At 29.2% G+C, this 20,379-nt stretch overlaps 3 protein-coding genes across 3 annotated transcripts in view; 1 reads left to right on the top strand and 2 right to left on the bottom strand.

Annotated features, from left to right (window-relative positions):
- LOC128392843 (uncharacterized protein DDB_G0271670-like) overlaps positions 1–5,182 on the bottom strand; it is a 54,968-nt gene extending 49,786 nt beyond the window's left edge. The window contains exon 1 of the mRNA XM_053352931.1: positions 3,186–5,182. Coding sequence (XP_053208906.1) covers positions 3,186–4,119 — 934 coding nt within the window. The 5' untranslated portion in view covers positions 4,120–5,182. The remainder of the gene's footprint in view (positions 1–3,185) is intronic.
- A 1,847-nt stretch (positions 5,183–7,029) lies between these two features.
- LOC128392871 (uncharacterized) lies at positions 7,030–8,780 on the top strand. Its single transcript, XM_053352960.1, has 2 exons — positions 7,030–7,551; positions 8,323–8,780. Exons 1-2 carry the CDS (start codon positions 7,464–7,466, stop codon positions 8,547–8,549), a joined length of 315 nt encoding a protein of 104 aa, XP_053208935.1. The 5' UTR covers positions 7,030–7,463; the 3' UTR covers positions 8,550–8,780.
- A 1,567-nt stretch (positions 8,781–10,347) lies between these two features.
- On the bottom strand, positions 10,348–12,008 carry LOC128392864 (uncharacterized). Its single transcript, XM_053352953.1, has 2 exons — positions 10,915–12,008; positions 10,348–10,500 (listed from the first exon to the last, which is right to left on the bottom strand). Exons 1-2 carry the CDS (start codon positions 11,501–11,503, stop codon positions 10,472–10,474), a joined length of 618 nt encoding a protein of 205 aa, XP_053208928.1. The 5' UTR covers positions 11,504–12,008; the 3' UTR covers positions 10,348–10,471.
- Positions 12,009–20,379: the final 8,371 nt, after the last annotated feature.

The raw sequence follows: 20,379 nt of genomic DNA, 5'->3' as shown, positions 1-20,379 counted from the left end.
AAGTAAAAGTAAGATTATCATGATGATTATTTCCGGTTCATAGATATGAACATGATTAAATGTATATAATGAAGGATATCTTGTTGACCTATTAAACTTAAGGATGAAGATGATTAAGTAATTCATATCTTTTTTTATGTTCATTCATGATGATTATCAAATTAATCTAATTGTATTATTGAATATGGAGAGTTGTGATTTTTTTTGTAAGGTTGTTTTTTCCCTCATCTTTTTTTTTATTTACCTGGTAAGATGATGATAAGAGTTGAATGAATAAGATGATGATGATGATGATGATGACATTGGGGATAGCTAAAGAAACGAGAAAAGAAAAAGTTGAAAGATATTAATAATAATAAATGATGTTAATGTTTCCATGATGATGATTCAGATTCAGGGATGAACTTTTTTATTTCATTGCTCTTTTTTGCTTGGACTTGCCCTTTTCACATTTGAATCTTGTTCTTACTCAAATTTTACCTTATTTTTCACCTTGAAAAGGTATTTTGTTTACTATCATAAAAAGATCTTGGGTCAAGGCCTCAAATAGCCACTAACCAGTCTTTCCAAGGACAAGTTAGTCTATGAACTTTTCAAATTCATCTCTCTCTCTCTCTCTCTCTCTCTCTCTCTCTCTCTCTCTCTCTCTCATTTACCTTAAATTCAACGTGGCAAGAGTGATGTTGAAATTGATTGTATGTTTACAAGATTAAATTAAGCTTGAAAACGAGTGGATTTTGTTTTCCATTACCTTTAAATGTTTACCTGTTTTGATGATTCTGAGCAAAAAAAATAAGACTTGAGGTTAACAGGTAACCAACCCTGTAACTGATGATGATATTTACTTATTTTTTGACACCATGGAGAGTGAAAGAGGAGGTAAGTGGGTTGAGGGTGAAATAGGTGAAATATCAAAGTGTAAAAATAGATTAAATTGGCAAAGGAAATTAAAGCTCGAAACCAATTGAGAAGATTAAATTTAATATTACAATTGATTAACTTTGAAACTTTGTTTATTTAAAATTGATTAGAGATTTTAATTTATAAATCAATAGATAGTAAGCATTTTAACTGGAGCAAAATTAAGAGTTAATCAACTGAATCAACTTGAATATGATGATTCATGGGAATTGGATAAAGTTAATTACTTGATTGATTGGATCGTAAAATTGACTGATTAATTGATCATGAGACATAAATATTCATATTTTTCTCCAATTAGCTAATCATGAATATATCAATTGCAATTTCAAATGAATCGATACCAATTGATGTTAATTAATTGTTGATGTTGTTATTGTCCAGTCAAAGGCCGATGTTAAACTGACCAAGAAGTTTTTTGTTAACTAATTCTGAATAAATCATTGGAACTGCTGATTAAGATGATGGAAGATCATCAAGAACCATGACAAGGTTGACAGAGAGGGATTTTCATCATGTTCAATTCATGGGAGTGAAAGAGATGAAGATTACTGAGGAAAAAGATTAAGGAGTAAATAAGAATGTTAAAGAAAAAAAAATCTAAAGAAAAAGATGATAAATAACAAAATGATGAAGAAGAAGATGATGATGATGATGAAAGAGAAGAATATCTTTCATCTTCGTTATTATCATCTTCTTTTTCTTTTGGATGTGAAAATATTTCGTCTTGTTTTCGTTTCTCTAGTATTATCGTGATAATGAAAATGAAAGAACGAACTTTTTTTTTCTTCTATTCTTTTTGAACTTTCGTTTTCTTTTAAAAATGATAATATCAGTTATCATTTCTTCATAGAGTGGGACATTATAAGTGGTGATGATAAGGTGGAAGTAGATGAGATTCACGTGAAATGATATGAATCCTCATGAAAGGAGAAGATGAGAAAGAGTAAGTTGAGCTCATGGTAACTCTTCATTACTATGAACTATCAGTGCGAACCTAAGTAAGTGTGTTTAAGCTGTGGAAGTGATAATGATTTGTTTGTGAGAGAGATGGTGATGACTGAGGGAGAAAGTTAAGAAGTTGATTGATTTTGATGTTACATTATAGTTTACAAGATGTTAAGAAGATGAATAAAGATGAAGAATAAAAAAATCGACAGAAAGATGAAACTGGACATTGGAGAATGAAAGATGATGAAAGTAATATAACGATGTAAAGAACGAAAATGAAACGATAGCAAATAAGGAAAATGACAAAGAAGAAGAAGAAGAAGAAGAAGAAGAAGAAGAAGAAGAAGAAGAAGAAGAAGAAGATGATGATGATGGTGAGAGAGCAAATGAAAGATATATGGTTAGAACGACAGAGAAGATTATATTGGAAAAGATGATGAGGATGCTGACGAATGGTGATGATTCTCTTTCAATCTACGTTTACTTTTTTTCTTCTTCCTCTCCTTTCAATCTCTTTCTCTTCCTCATCCTTTTTCTTCCTCATCATCATCATCTTCCTTTCATTTTCTGGATTCCTCTTCTCTCTCTCTATCTCTCTCTCTCTCACCTAAAGTATTATCATTATTGTTATTATCGATTTTGGATTCAGTCAAGTCTATTATTTTCAATCAAGTAACAGCATTAATCACAGATTGATGTTGATGTAAATTTTTTTGGCTTTGTAGTTTTAACCATGATGATGATACTGATGAGGATGCTGATATCGATTACATTAATAGAAAATGATGATGAAGAAGATGCTATTTTATAATTGAACTCATCAACCAATGAACAAATTGATTCGAGGAAAAAAAAAACTTCCATTCCTAAATTCAAGGTGTTAATCAGAATCAATCAAAGTGTTTCACCAACACTCACAATCTACACTCACTCAAATCTTATTATCATCACAATATTCATTAGTTTAATCAGCTCGAAATCCATGAAGTATCCAAACTCGATCGATGATTATAAACGTAAGGTAATTACAAGTCGAAAAGTTTATTCAACTAGAAAAGTTTTCGTGATAATGAATTTCTTGCTTGTGATCATTTGACAATTAAGATTGATCAGGATCAAACTAATTGTCTTAATTACCAACAATTAGTTGGAAGAAAAAAAAACCGATGAAAAAGTTTTTCCCCAAAATAGTGTAAAAAATGATATTTACCGTTAATTCATATAAGATTAATATGTGTGGATTTTGTGATTCATTTTGATGGTTAATTGTTACGAGATGGGAATTGATTAGGAGTTTAAGTAAATCAACTTACCTTGTTCATTGTAACCTTGTTTACATTTACAGATTCCTGATTGATTATTTGAAATTGGTGGATTAATACGGTCACATGTAGCATGGGGAACAAAACATTGAGCTGAGTGTTCACAATGTTCACCATTATGTTTCAATTTGTAGCAAAATTTGGATACATATTGAGATGAGGATGATAATGATGAAGGTGAACCTAAAGATGGTGATGGTGAGAGAGATGATGACGATGATAAATCCATGTAACTTGATGTAACTAGATCAACAATTATATAGCCCTGATTACATCCACAGAGACCTTGTTTCACCATGCAACGAGTTTTAGTTGAAATACATTCAGAATCATCTGAACAAGAATCACGGATTACATGATTAGGTAATGAATCAGTTGATGATCTTTTACTGATTAATCGTGTTGACGACAATTTAGTTGATTGATTGGTTTTATTAGTTTTCTTGTTTCTGTTTGTTTGTTGATAATTTTCAGTTAACATTGTTGAACTTGGTGAAGATGAGGATAAGGTTGAGGTTGAAGTAGAGGTTGATAAAGATATTGAATTAAGATTATTATTATTATTTAAAGTTTTACCTACTAAATGATCAACATTATTATTAATATGATTAAAATTGATTAAATTTGAATGAGTTATTGTTGAACTTGGAGTATTTCCTAATAATAGATGAGGTTTCCATTGAAAATCTGATGATGACGATAATGATGATGAGTAAAATGAATAACGGTATTTATTATCATTACTATTAACTTGATCATTTAAATTGTGTAAGCCATTAATCCCATTATGTTTGGCTTCATTCAATGTTGTTAAAGTTGTTACCATTAAGATAACATTACAGATGATATTATATGATGACATTGATGATAATGATGATGACGAGGATGAGGATGAGGATGAGGATGAGGATGATATGGTGATCATTGTTGATTTTCAATTGTAAGGACGGTGTAACAATTTGAATGAAACCATTAGGATTAGTTGATCAACTAAATCAGCAACAATTTCATCACTAATCTTATTTCACTTTCATCAATGATTCAATTAGTTAATTGTTACTAATTGGAATTGAAATTGTTGGGATTTTGTTAACTGGGAGTGATTTTTTTTTCAATTGATAACAACAAATTTGAAACTTTATATTTAACTTGAATTCTGATTAATTTGATGATTTAGTGTTAATTATTATTTGGTTAACTGGTTCAAAATTGTGATGGTTTAATATAATTATGATTTAATTTGATTTGATTTTTGTTTAATTGTATTAAGTTAATAAGGCGAAATTAAAAGGAAATTAAAGTTTTAGTTTTAGTTTTAGATGGAAAGAGAAATTTTTTTGTTCGTGCAACAATTAACAATTTGTTCAGTTGATTGATTGTAATTTGATTTAACTGTTGGGTGAAACTTTAATAAGCTTTAATTGTGTAAGATTAGATTGTGAGTTGATGAATATTAGAACTGGTCACATAAAGATATTATTGTTATATTATCATCATGGAAACAGGAAGAATCCTTTTTCATGGTAACATGATGATGAAGACACATGAGGAAGTTAAATTCACACAATTTAACACAAGAATGTTATTCACAAGAAGATGATGAGGATGCTAAATGATTCTGAATGAGCTACTAAAGGATGATGAGGATAGAAACTTTGATATTGGCAAGAAGAGGGAAATTTTCCTCTTTCTTTGCTATTTTATATCAGAGATGATGAATATTTGAAAGACGATAAAGGTAAAGTTTGTTTTTGATATTCGGTGGATGAGAAGATGATGGGAAGATGAAGAGAGTGAGAGGAAAAAGTAGATGAAAATGTTTGAGAAGTTGAGGTTAAGTTTTAAAGTTAGAAGAAGATGAGGGAAGAAGAATAGAGATGAGGATGGAGGATGAAGATGAATGAAGGTTCATAAATCGAAAGCTTCTACTGGTATGGAACATACATTTTCATGAGACAAGAATCAGAATTCGGGAGAGAAAGAGAGAGTGGAAGTGGGAGGTTGGAAGACGAGAAAGAAAGAGGAAATGAAAGAAAGGTGGAAGAGTAAAGTGTAAGGCGCAAGAATTTTCGAATTTTACCTTAAGAGGTTGCGCTTTTTTCCTCATAACCATTGAAAGAACATTTCTCTCTCTCTCTCTCTCTCTCTCTCTCTCTCTCTCTCTCTCTTCTTTCGAATTGTCGAAATCAAAACTTTCGAGAAAGAGGAAGAGAAAAAAATTGTTTACAATTTCAATGATGAGAGATGAAGATAATTCTGATTTGGGTGTTGATGATGACGATGAACATAATGATGATGACAACACAATTGAATGATGATAATGATGATTGAACCACAAAAGAGGTAAAGGTTACTCTCTCTCTCAAAGTGTTATTATGGTTTTATTGAAATTTATTATTATTATCATTGTTTATCCATGGAAAGAAATAGCAGTCAAAAAAAGAGCCCAGAAAATCTTGACCATTTGAATGGTCATTGAACATTGGAAAATCCTGGTCAGTCCTTTTTTTTTAATGTCCTTTTATTACATTTGAAAGCCTTTGTATACAGATGAATGATAATGATCATCTGGATGATGATCATCATTCTAATGGTTATCATTATACTAATTATTTTCCATCGACTGTAAACATAAAGGTAACAGTAGAAGGTAATAAATTATCTTGATCCATTTTCGTCTTCGAGCTTACAGCGCCACCTTAGAACAAAAAAGTTTCTTTCTTTTCATGTTCGATTCGAGGTAAACATAAAAAGTGATCACGATACTTTTATCACGTATACACTTTTCTCTTTCTTTTCTCTTTTTCTCTTCTCGATTCTGTTTAAGGTCAATAAACATACAGACAATTTACCTTAATTGTACTCAACCGATCAACATAAACGATTGAACCTTAATGATTACGGATCAATTATTTCAGTAAATTCATTGAGAGAAAATTTTTATCTCATAATCTTTTGTATCAAAAATCATATCAAAGTTTCCTACTCATTAACTAACAATCAATTTCTCAATAAGATTCATACTTATTAATATAAACCAATAATGTTGCCGGTTTCAGATTAGATTATCACTAATCTCTTATTTATGTATTTCTGGTTTTAGGTTAGATGAGGTTTTTGGTTTTCTTGTTGATTGTTGACAAAAATACTTTTCATTTGTTTAGTTACATTGTTTTCCGTGTATCGATACAATTGATCAACAATCAACGAGGTTAATCAAATGGAAAACATCGTTACCATTTGATCACTGGTTGAGTTTTTGACATGTCACATGAGATTATCATCATTGATTCAACTGATGATGACTATCAACAAGCCCAAAAAATAATCGGCAGATAATTAATCATGTGAACTTTTTCCCTTTCTCAGTCTCTCTCTCTCTTTCTCTCTTTGTTTATATTTGCCAATGGCAAATTGCCATTGTTACTCTTTCAAGGCTATGTGAGTCTTTTACCACCTCTTCTCCTTCATCATCTGTGTAATCATCAGATGATGATTAGGGTTAGATGATGACGATTAGTAAACCAATAGAAATAGAAAAGATAAATCAAAATCTAACATTTTCCTGGTTTCGACTTCATGGTAACAGTTGAGAAAAAGAGAAGAAGAGAAAAAGAAAGAAAGAGAAAGTGAAAAGAAAAACATTAAGATTATTTTTGTTTTTTTCTTCTTCTTTTCCTTAATTCAATTTACTCATAAACTACAATTACACTCATCACTTTAATTGTTGATCCACTTATGATTATTGTTAGCCGTTAATTTGTTTCTCTTTTCTTCCAATAGTTAAATTGTTTATTAACATTTTGTCAAAAAAAGAAACAAAAACAATAACAAACTCTTGGTTTTCTATTCTGAGCAAACTCAGTTGTTTCTTCTCTTTCTTTTCTCTTTCTCCCTGTTAGGTAACCGAAAGAAAGAGAAAAACAAAATGGAAAAGCTTGTAAACAAGTCTTTCTTTTCTTCTCTGTCTTCCTCTGTCTTCTTTTTTTTCTTCTCCTCGCTCACTCTTTTTATTTCCCTCTTCTTATTATCTTCCTATTCTCCCTCAGTTCATCACGTAGAACTTGTTTCTCTTTCTCTCTCTTATTCTCTCTTAATACTTTCTCTTTAAAATCTCTTTTCATTTAGTTAAACATTCACAGTTAACAACAACAATAACAACACCGACAATTAATATAAACTGTGTTTACCTAATTGTTAATCAATTGATCTTCTTCTAATTTCAATAATCACCAATCTCTCATCTTTTTCTCAATAATAATTATCATCATGGAAGACGATATATTCAAAATTATCCAAGATGCAAGTGGCCCAAGGACTATTGAAAGGCGAACCTCTTTAACCTCGAAAATTCTTGGTAAGCGTTAATTGTAAAGTATGTTTCGTTTAAAAACGACAAAGGTAAACAAACTAATCAGTTACTTAACTAAAGATGATAAAAATGAAGGTTATGATAGGGAAAAGGTCAACACTCTGCCTTTGATCTCTGTTGTTTTTCATTTTCACCTTCAATTTTATTATCTTTTACTTAATCATCATTGATATCATTTTTTTAGGTAGATTGAGGCATTGATAAGTTTGTTTACTTTGGTCGTTTTTAAACGAAACACCCTTTAATTGTGTTACCATTAATTGTCCTCGACGATAGTTAATCATTCTAATACAGTCGATCAAATCAATGTTAAATTTGAATCTCTTGATTATCTAATCATTGATAAGTTGTTGTTTTCACTTTTTCTGTGCAAATAATTTTAAAATACCGTCAAACTCAATTTCTCCGACTGTATATGATTGGTGTTTGTTGACAATTTCGCCATTTTATTTGGTTGTAAAGGGTGTCAACAATAAAACGAATTGAGCTCTAAAATCCAACTAAATTCAATTGGTTTTAGATAATTGTAGTCTATACAAATTAATCAATAAAAAGACAATCAGATATTAATCAGGATATTCAGTGGCCGATTTGTTTAGATAACAATTATCAAAAACCAATTGAATTTAGTTGGATTGGATTTAGAGCTCAATTCGTTTTATTGTTGACACCCGTTATTTCTCTCTCTCTCTCTCTCTCTCTCTCTCTTGCCTCCATTATTGTTTGATTCAATTTTCTTTTTATTTCTTTTTTTAGGTAATGCTAAAGATTGGATCAATCAATCAATCGTCGTTAATCGTCGATACTCTGAATCTCAAAGCGAGGATGGTTATGCTCGTAGTTTCTCATCTTCCCAGGGAGACCATTTTGAAGGTCTGGGTGATTTAATTTTCCGTAAAAGGAGTCAATCAATTACCGGAGAAAATCCAGTTAAAGCGGAAGCTAATAATTCCAATAAATTTCATTTAAATTGTGACATTTAATTACTCTGTTCTCTCACCATTTACTCGAAACGTTACGCAAAATTTTTATAAATTACTAGATACCGAAGCTAGTCGATCAGCTAGTCAGTCAGTCAGTCGATCAGCAAGCAACTCGGCTGACTGAAGTTAGTCGATTTTGAGTCGACTTAAATGCAAAATTAACTTGAATTTCGAGTCATATCGTCCATTCAAAAATCAAGTGTACCAACTAATAAATTTTCTGGTTTTAAATTTAGTATAAAAAGTTTTAATTAGCCCCAGAGAAAGGTGAAAATGTAGTTTTCAAAGAGAAATCTTTTAGAAAGGCTTACGCCAAACTTTTTTTCTGTTTGAATTCCATTAATTTCTTAAGTTTTAATGACAAGTGAGTCGACTAGTGAGTCGATAAAGCACCGACTTCGACTAAGTCGAAGAGTCGACTTACAGCCAAGTGAGTCGAAAAAACTCGCGAGTCAGTCAGTCGTCAGTGTTTCGACTAACTTCGGTATCTATAAATTACATTCCTGTTCTCGCAATTGGGTTTTCACCGTCGCCATCTATTGGCTTGAAGCTTTTTCTATGTAAAAAATGAAAAAACTAGATGGCGACTCTGTTGATTGCGTAAAAACATGGGCAAATTTTTTATCGCTCCTGATAAACTCTAATTTAATTAACTTTACCTGTGAATTTCAAATTTAATTTCATGTTATTATTGTTTATCTTGTTACACGGATCAAGTTGGTACCAAAATCACGATAGTTCAACAGTTACTTGAGTTGTTTTTTGTTACTCTTAAAACTGACTCTTGTTGCGTCGTAATAACTTCAACCATTTTTGTTCTCTTGGTAAATTTTGTAATTTGATACAACTTTCTTTTCTCTAACTCAAACTCATACTTTAAATTTTATACTTTAAATACAATTAAACAAATTGATTAAAATTACCTCACATTTATAATCAAAATAATTGTTTTCACATTTTAAAAGATTGAAATTCTAATTTTATTTTCTCCTTTTCTTCGTATCATACCTAATGGGTTAAATTATTACTTTTTGGACCTCATCTTCACTTTCATTTCAACACTTGGTACTTATTTACAATCATCAAATTGGACCTTTGGACAATCAAACTAACCACCAGTCAATTAATATAATTTGTAAATTTTCTTTTGTTTTAGCCTAATAATTTGTAAATCAAATCTATTGCAATTTGCCTCCCTGTTGTCTGAAAAACTTTCCTCCACAGGACTACAGTACATACCCTGTAGCTTAAATGTTAACTCATTGCACTAAGGTGCCCTCAATAAAACGAGCACATTAAAATTTGCGCTAAATGAGAACAGGAGTGTACTTTCTTTTGCATTCAATAGATGGCGACATAGTTGTCGAAAGTTTCAAGTTGCAATAGTTAATTGTTGTTGATTAAAAGTTACAATTGAATAAATTGAATTGGTGATAGCAAAATTTTCTGAGATTAGAAAGTAAAAGAGTCAGAAATTACAGAATTATTTTATTTGATGATTGATTGTTTCTAATACAAAATTTGTGTTACAATTTTAGATAAGCTCGTTAACAGATTTAATTTAAATTTAGTTATTAATTTAAACTTTTGAACAATTAAGGTAATTGGATCACTTTTATCGTTGATTATGGATGATAATTGTGGTCATGTGTATATGGGACAATCTTGTAGGACATAAACTGGTTCAGCGTATTTAAGGCAATCACTTGAGTTTGAAAGTCTAATTGTAAAATAAGAATCAAAATATTAATTAGTTAATTGTTTGAGAGAATTTTACAAAATTAATTCTTACCCTGAATACTCAAGACATTGACTTTGGGGAAAAGTTTCTCGGAAACATCTAAATTTAATTATGTTAAAGTAAATTACTCCAAATAGAGATGCACCAATATCTGATTTAGATGCCTCTTTTAAGCAGGTTGCTAATTGTTGATCACAATCACAATGTGATCTAAATTAAAGGTAAAACAAAATTAAATCAATCAATTGAATCACAAAGGGATCCTAAGGGGATTATTAAGGTGAATCCTTAATCCATTTTTATAAACAATCAAATTAAATTCATAAAAGTAACCAAGGTAATAGAGATATTAAAATTATCTAATAATTGTTACGATGTTACTGATTGTCAGTTGATTAACTTGTTTAACCTTGAGAAAAATTTAAAGGTTATTAGTTTCCTGGTTACAATTATTATACAAAGTGTAACAATTAACCTTTAATTTGCACCTGGAACTAAATGATAACAATGATAATAAAATGCAACAATTAGACTACGAGAAAAACTTTAATAGATTGGAAGTGAGAGTTTGTTTTGATTGAAATAACTTATGATTAATAACTGAATCAAAGTTAATTAACTTACATGGTGTAGGTGTGTAATTGGTTAGATTATAATTTGATTCACCGGCATTAATGGACATTGGACAATAATCGTGATCTCGACAACATTTATCGGTCTCAACGGATGAACCTAAATCATCATAGCTCAACGATCGGTTACCTGGGCCACACCATTTGGTTCCTGGGGCGATGAACATTTCACTTGGAATGCCAAAGATTGAAAATGCTCGAGGTTTGACCAATAAGCTCAATGGAGATTGAGTTGTCGTGGTTGTGGTCGAGGTTGTAGTGGTCAGTCCAACAGAGACACAACTACGAGCCAACGAATCAAATGTATCGACATTTTTAATTGTCTTGATTATATTTTTCACATCTACAGTTGTTGATTTTAAAATTTCCGAAACAATTTTCGGATGGTTAACTAAATTACAATCAACAATTGATTGGGTTAAATCAGCTGATTCAGTTGATTTAAATGTACCATAAATAATTGACGAAGGTCTCTCTTGATTAATATAAATTACTTTATACTCGTCACAATTAATTGGCACAATTAATGATGACCAAAGGATATTTAAACTAATCAACAATAAAGATGAAAATTTAATCATTTTCTTTGATTACTTTTAATACAATCAAAACTAATTGTATTTGTACACAATTGAATTAACAAAATCACACTGAGCCGATTGTTTAGTTAATTGTCACCTTTTTATCCAAATCAACAATCAATTGTTACAATTAATATTCCGTTATAATTATCAACATTGTCATCACCTTAGTCGATAATTGATCAATTAAATTGATTGTAAACAATTAACCATTTTAATCAGTTTGTTTTAATTAAATTTTCCATCTTGACTAACTCCCTTTTCCCTGAAATAATTAATAATTAACAATCAACAATTAAATGATAGACACACACACACACACACAAACATAGATACAAATATAAAACAATTAACTGATTAATTTGATTATGATTATTATTGATATTTACTAATGATTTTCAAAACATTAATTAAACTTGTAAATCAATGAAACAATTAACACACTGGAAAAAAACTCAATGAACATTAAATTAAATCGTGATTAGCTGATTGTTTTTGTAATACTTTAATTGTGATTATTTTAATTGTTGAAATTTCAACAATTCACCAATGTTAATCATTGTCAATCAAACATAATGTAAATTATTGTTATAATTATCATCACAATTAAAGGTGTGTCCTTGATTATTATAATAATATGATCACAATCAACTCCACCCAATCAGTTAATTGTAATAATATATAAATTATCATTTTGTAGTTTGATATTTAAATTGATTTAATTGTTTACCGATAAGATTATCAACTAATTAGGATTAGGAACAAAACAAAATCTACAATAAATTAATCATTCAATCAGATTAATCGGATTACTTATTGTTTGATAATCTCAATTTTAATTCTCATTTGATTGTTGATCATTTACTGAATTGATTTAGTTTGTTTTCCAATTGAATGATAAAATTTGAATTGGTAAATAATAATAATTAACAGGAGGAAGTTAATTTAGTTTGATGATTTATTTAATTGTAGAAATATATTCAATCATTAACATGACACAAATATCATTGTAATCAAATTACAATTGTTAATAATCAAAGTCAATTTAACCTTGATAATTAACAATAATCAATTGTTCCGGTTAATTGGTAAACTTGTTATCTTAATTGTTTTATAACAATCTAACTAATCTAAATCTGTGAAAACAGCAATTTAAGGGAAATGGACAATTAATCATTTGATAATCAAGTTTACAATTAGCCTTAATTGCCAAGTTAAATTATTATACTTATTAACCTTGAACTTGATTAAACTTTTAATTGAACTTAGTCTGTGGTAACAATTAGTATCATCATTACAATTAATTAAAATCTCTAAGCAATTAACTAATAGATTAATCATTCATTGGAAAGGTAAATATTTATCATTTAATTGTTAATTTAACTTTGTTCATATTTGATTGTAATTCAATTACCCTTTTAATTGTATTGTAAATATCATTAGATAAATCAAATTAGATTGAAACAATTAACTCAAAACCAGTGATAATTTCAATTCGGAACAAAAAGTTTCCGATCTGATTAAAAATAATCAAGACAATTAACTAATTATCAACCAAATATTATCAATGTAATTTTATTGCTAATCAATTGTAATCAATAAATTATCTCAATCAACTAATCAAATCATAAGATACACAATTGAACAATTAAAAGCTACAAATTAATATTTGAATACAATCAGCCCATGACATAAGTAATGATACAACAATTAAGTTAATTGTTATAAACAATCATCATCACATCTCAATGTCACCCAAAACAATTACAAAATAGTAAAACTTAACCGTTAATGATAATTAATATTAGCAACCCAACAATTTGTTTTAATAGTAACAATTATCCTGATCACCATCGTCTTAATTGTTTCAAATGCTAACAACAATTAATAAATGAATAGGAAAGTAAAAAAAAAACTACCAAGGCCACAATCTAGAAATGAATACAATACAATCAATGGGAAGTGGAGCCTCTTAATTAACAGTATTAACCCCAAAGGTCCAAAATGAACAATTAACAAGTTCGAGGATCAATTTAAATTGTTAAAGAAAACAACATCTCGTCAATGAGAAAATGGTAATAATTAAATGATTGACTTTCGAAATGGTAAACAAAATGGAAACTAAAAATTGAACCTAACCAAAAGTGCCAAGGTTACAATTAAACACTATCGATGATTGTTGTTGTTATTATCGTAAAGCCAACAGGTAATTTCATCAATCTACCTGAGTATGAATCATACAACTTGAACCGACCCTTTTCCGGTCAAATAAACAAACTAAATTGTTGTCATTTGTTGATAATAATATGATATTAATACAATCGTTTTATCCAACGATTTTTACCTTTACTTTAGCTAAACAACAACAACAAAAAGTAGCGAAAAAGTCAAAATAAAACCTTGAGAAAAAGTCTTACGATCTTAAATTGGCCTTTGTCGTGATAAACAATCAACACTAATCATATAATTAATAGACAATGAATACGGAAAAATATTTTCCCATTAACCATTGATTACAATTGTGTTACAATAAACTTAATTTGCATAATGATAATTTGTTTCCCATTTTGGAAAAGGCAAAAATTTTTCTCAATTGTTATCATTAAACTAATTGTCAACCAATGGATGCATAAAATTTTTTTCTTACTATGTGTCAATTATTAGTATTGGTCAGTTTGCGATAGCTTCATGTCCGGTTGATGTTGTTGGGGATCAAGTGTAAGGTTATCATTAACATTGTGTGTGGTTATGTGAATATTTGAATGTTTTAATAAACCTTAATGATGATAATGGTCAAGCAATATGATTGACCTACTCAATGTGTGTATATATACATGTATGTATATAAGTGGTCAGTGAAATGGTCAATTTATCCTATTGAATATTATACAGATTGATTAGCAAAAAGCTGGAAGCGTTAAAAAGCAATTGAAAATTATAGTATCAAATAATATGATAGTTATTAACCTTATCTTGTATCTTGATTGTTGTTGTTATCATAATTGTTGGTCAAATTGAAGGTTAAATTGTTGCTGTTGTTGTTGTTATTTAGCTTAGTAGTTACTATTTGTTTCTGTTTTGTAGGTCACTTTCAACGATGAAGGAAAAAGTGTTCATCTTTCATCCTCTTCTGGACAAATAGCCAGTGGATCAGGAAGATTATGATGAGCTATAAGAGAGAGAGAGTGAGAGAGAGAGAGATTATGATGATGATGAGGATGATTGAGAGAGAGCAAGAGGATCCACAACGATAATTGTCTCTTTCAATGTATACTTAATACTAACCTTTACCTCTAAAGGCGATATAAGGTCATGCCCTTTAGCACATGAACTTAATACAATAATGAATAGTTAGAAAAATTTTGTTTTTCTTTCTTTTTTCCTCTCAACCTTTTGTATTTGTATTTTCAATCTTCCATCATCATCATCATCATCATAACCCCAAAGGTAATCTATGAGTTTTAATATATGTTTTTTTTAATCTTTTCCTCATCATTAATCCTCATCCTCATCTTTTTACTTATCATCATAACGTTTTTTTTACAACCTAAAAAACAATAAGAAAAATAAATAAATACACTTACGATGATAAAAGAGAAAACTTTTTTACACTTATCGTTTTCTTTACCTTTACGTAAATATTATCTTTGTATCATCATTATCATCATCTTACCTCTTTCTCTATCATCCTAATCATCCTCATCCCTCTCATTATCTTACCTATTGAACTCTACCTTTGTTTAACAAAGCAAACGGTCATTATGATGCTTCATCTTGAACCATTTACCTTTTTTTTTGTTTCCATTTGCTTTGGTTTATTATTTTTCTTTTACTTTTTTCTTGTTTCCTTACCTTTTCCAAAGCTTTTGTTGTTACTCTTGATCGTCATCATCATGATGATATTGACCTAAGGTCATCGCTTAAAAAAGGTGAAATAAGTATCCTCATTTTTCTCACTTTCTTCGTTGGCTCCCTGCTAACACTTAGGCCTTAAAAAGTCAAAGTTAATCAATTGGTTGATCACCATAAGGCTTAAGCCGCATTCTTATGTGTGTGTGTGTATATAAACGTATTAATATTATCATCATTACATTTTGTTTACAGAGAAGAGCCAAAAGTCGTGTACATAGTGATGGTTAAGATGATTATGAAGATGGAGATGAAGATGAGAAGAAGAACCAAATTCTAATAGCAATTTACAAGTCGAAACTGTTACATTGAATTCGAGAGTTAAAAAGTTATATATTTTGTTTTTCCTTTCAGCCTCAAGCCTCAATAACTTTCACATCTCTCACCTTGAGGGTTGTCTTGTTTTCTTAGCATGGGGTCAGTGTGGTTCAATTTTAAAATCAACAACAACAACTGTAACAGTCTCACAATCCTTATCCCCTCGATTTTCAGGTCATCTTCATCAACAGGTAGACAATAATAATAATCTGAGTACAAAATAGTTGCAGTGTTACATTGATTATGTATCAATATAATGTATCGACTTTGCTTCTTGCAAATTAGTTTCAACATTTTTGAAATTTCTTTTCTCGCCTGATAACAATGGTTTACCTGTGGTCAGATTTTTTACCTGTATTTGTCTCTAGGTAATATTTGGATGAATGATCGAGAGGGAGGAATATAATGTATATGTTAAATTACATAGAAAATGCTTCATAAATTAGATGTATTATTATAATCTTGCAATAGAAACTTTAATATAATTTAAATTCAACCACTGATTCTGAGACCATGATAATGATTGAGATGTTAACTCATTCTCGATGCTTGAAACTTTGTATTAGTCATGTTTTTGGCTTTTATATTTATCATTTATTTTAATCCGAATCATCAACAATCAGATTGGTTGATTATCATAGTAGATGGGAAAAAATTACAAAGGTGGAGTCAAAATCTAGAGTGACCTTTGTAAAATTTGACCAATCATGACCATTGGTCATTCACACACAAAAATATTATAGTAAACACAATAATCAATGAAATATAAACTCCAAAGTTTAATTAACATCCAGGAACCAGTGAGATAAATTGAAATAAAAGTGACCAGATAATAAGTAATATCATCTTTACATAATTATCATCATTTATCATCAGTTCCTCATCATCAACTACACATATACACTTTACTTAGTAAATATATATGATATTAGTTTATATTCATTGGAATTGTAATCATGGTAACATTTTAATTGTCCAAAATTTTGGCATTCTAACTCATATATATATATATATATATGAAACCATTTGTACTTTAACATTTCCTATGGTTACCATATATGATTTTGGATGAAAAATAAAACATTATCATCATTAGCTCATTGAACCAAATGATAATCAACACACACACATATTCATGTTTAGTGAATTGCTGTTAATTTAATTAATGTTATCATTGTGTCAATTTGATGTTACATAGAGTAGTTTAATTGTATCATGATTATCAACAATTAAAAGGAGCTGAACAAAAAAAAATGTAATATTAATCGTGGTTCTTGTATCTCTACATGATGATCACCAAAAATCATCATTCTCATGAAATAATATTTACTCAGAATTGGAATGATAGAAAAGTTTTCTCTCCCTCCCTCCCTCTCTCATTTTCCCAGCTCTCAAATATGATATATAATAATTTCAATGGTGGTACAAAATTAACCATTCGTAACCATGGTAACCAATGCTGAAAATTGTCCATTATGATAAACAATTGAATGAAATTTTTGTTGTTTTTTTTTCATTGACTTTTACAACAAATATTGTTATCTTTTCATCATCAATATTAACTAATGATGATAATATATCAACAAAAAACTATTAGTCCTCCTCCCACCTACACACACAACTACCTGTCCCTAGTTAATATTGATATTAAATGTTTCATTTTCATGTGAATCTGATTTTGTTTATTATCATCCTGATGATAATTATATTTATCATCTTAATGATTGTATGTCCATTGCCAATTTGATAATATTGTAATTTTCAAATTTCGTTGTTTTTTTTGTCATGTTACTTCAATGGTCATCATCATGTTACCTCACTTGGAGTTATTGTTATTATTATTTTATATATATTTTTCACTCTATCAAGAATGACAATCAAATGATAATGATGGTAATTTAAATTAAATATTGATTCATTTAGATGATTAAATTATTTGTTAACAGTTTCTTTTTTTTTGTTTGATGAAACAATTTAACATTGTGTTGATTATCATGATGAAATTTTGTTATATTCACAACAATTGATCAACAACAATTGTTAATTGTTGTTTTTTATTTTCTCCTTCTTACCAATTAATTGAAGAGGAGTTTTAATCATGATGATGATGATGAGGATGAAGATGATCAACTAATTATAACTGATAACCGTTACCGTATGAATATATATCATGGTAACCATGGAGAATGATGTTTTCTCATTCAATAAGAAAAGAAATTTTTTTTTTCTCTTCTTTATTATTTTATCATTTTCTTTCAAACTGATTATCATGATTATCATCATTGTATTCAAATTCATTTCTACCTGAAACCCAACGGTTTTGTATTGTTAACCTCGAAGCCTTGAATAAGGTTATAACCATTAAAAAGATTTCATCATCTTTGAATATCATTCTTGATACTTCAACTGAATCATAATCGACATTCAGTAATCATGATGATGATATTAATCATCTTTCATCAAATTTCATTCACAATTCTACAACAATTTAAATTGAATCACATCCTGAAGAGATAATCATTAGCATGTTGACAATTCAATTTAAGGAGAAATAAAAATCTCTCTTTCTTAATTAGTGTTCAAATTTTCCCCGTTTGAAAATATGAATTAAAACTAATGAGAAAAAAAATTTTCTTCCGAAAAATAAAAATATTAATATCAATCAGTTAATTGTCTAACATTAATTACCATCATTCTTGTATGGACAGTACATGATGATTTTTGATGAATCGCCATGATATTGATTTGTAAGCCCTGAGGGCGAAAAAGTATCCAATGGAAATTGAAAGAGGAAAAAAAAATAACTAATTACAAACAAAATGAATTTTAATTAAACAATTGAATAGATTGTTTTAGTTTTCAGGCAAATCACTTTGGGAAGTTTAAATTAACTTTTAGTTAGTTTTTTTTACTTCTGACAATTTAATAAATTGTTCAATCAAATCGGTTAATTTTCATGCCTTCTAATTGCATTATATCATAATTATGATTGGAGGGGAAGGATCAACAATTTTTTAAGCTTCTTCTTCAGAATCTGATATATAATATTTGGTGTAGATAATTGAACTGACAAAGACGATTAACTGATTTACTTTAATCTCAAAGTTTATCCTCATCACCAAGTCTATGTTTTTTTCCCTTAATAATCATCAGGGGCTTTTGGCAAGCAACAAATTTAATATTATTATGAAATTATCTTTGATATATCAATCACAGTTAACTTTGCTTTTTGCATCTTATCTTCATGATGTTGTTGTTGTTGTTGTTGTTGATCATGATGAAGATGATGATGATCTCTTCTTTATCCTCATCATCTGCATCACCTTTTTATTTTGCTTTATCTTGATAATTTTTCAATGATTTTCAATTAGCTACGCTTGTAGATCCTATTTAAGGATAAACATTAGATCAACTTTAGTTTTGTTTTGTTTTCATCTTACAATTTTTTTTATTCATCTTGCGACATAAACAGAAACCATTGAAGATGATAAAGATGATGAGCATCTTAAAGGTAAACTTATCATCTTCATCTTACAATCGCCGAGCCTATTGCGTGTCTGTAACATTCTGACAACTATTACAAAGTCTCATGTTTCAAATTGAGCTTTTTATGCTCTCTCTCTCTCTCTGCTTATCATCCTTATCATCTCCATCTCCATCTTTATCTTCATCTACTCATCTCTCTTTCTCTTTCTCTCTCCTTATAATCCAAGAAATTAGCTATTCAACAGACAATTAGAGCCATTTTCAATCTCTTTCTTTTATTTATCTTCATCATCATCTTTTTTTTCACTGAATAACTTCATTCCATGTCAATAATACCACTAATAAGCATCAGAAAAATGATGAAGATCAATAAAGATGAAGACTTACCTTTCGAATAAGGAGAAAATAAAATGTTCTAATGGCTCCTTTTAGCTACCTAACCTTTTTTTCATCATCATCATCTTAGCTAAATGATATAATTTAAAGATGAAGATGAATATTATAGCCGAAAGCCACTCCTTCTTTTAACATCTTCTTAGCATCCTCTCTCTTTCTCCATCTTTATCATCCCATTCATTGTTTTTCCTCTTCATCAACATCATCATCTCTCTCATCGTTTCATTGATGTAAGAAAACAATATAACAGTCATCATCATCATCATCATCATCATCACAATTAAATACAAAAAGAAACATTTTCTAACATCTTCATCATCCTCATCCCAAATCATCATCATTATCACTTGAATGAAACTCAATCCAAATCAATAATGAAGGAAGCAAAACTTTTTTATCTAAACCTTTCATCACAATCTACAAATCATGTAAATGATTAAACTAAAAGATAACAGGGGAAGAAAAGAAAACAATTAACTGATTGAATTGATTGTGTTTCTTTTTCTTTTTCATTACCAACAATCAATGCGATTGACCCAATTCATTAATGTATTTCTGGTGTCAAAACAAAAAAGCTTTCATATACCGATTACATTGTTTACTTCCGTTGGTACTTATTGTTGTCTTGTTGTTATTTATCATCAACAACATCCTATTATTAACATTATTTATCATCCTCATTACCTACAATCATCAACAAAAGGTACGTGCTACTCGTGATAACCTTTAGATATTAATTTATACCCAACAAAAGCAACAAAATACTA

Source organism: Panonychus citri, unplaced genomic scaffold, assembly GCF_014898815.1.
Source record: "Panonychus citri isolate SS breed McGregor unplaced genomic scaffold, ASM1489881v1 Contig00137, whole genome shotgun sequence".
Taxonomy (NCBI): Eukaryota; Metazoa; Arthropoda; class Arachnida; order Trombidiformes; family Tetranychidae; genus Panonychus; species Panonychus citri.
Note: the sequence above shows the minus strand (reverse complement) of the source record. Positions and strands in the feature narration are given on the sequence as shown.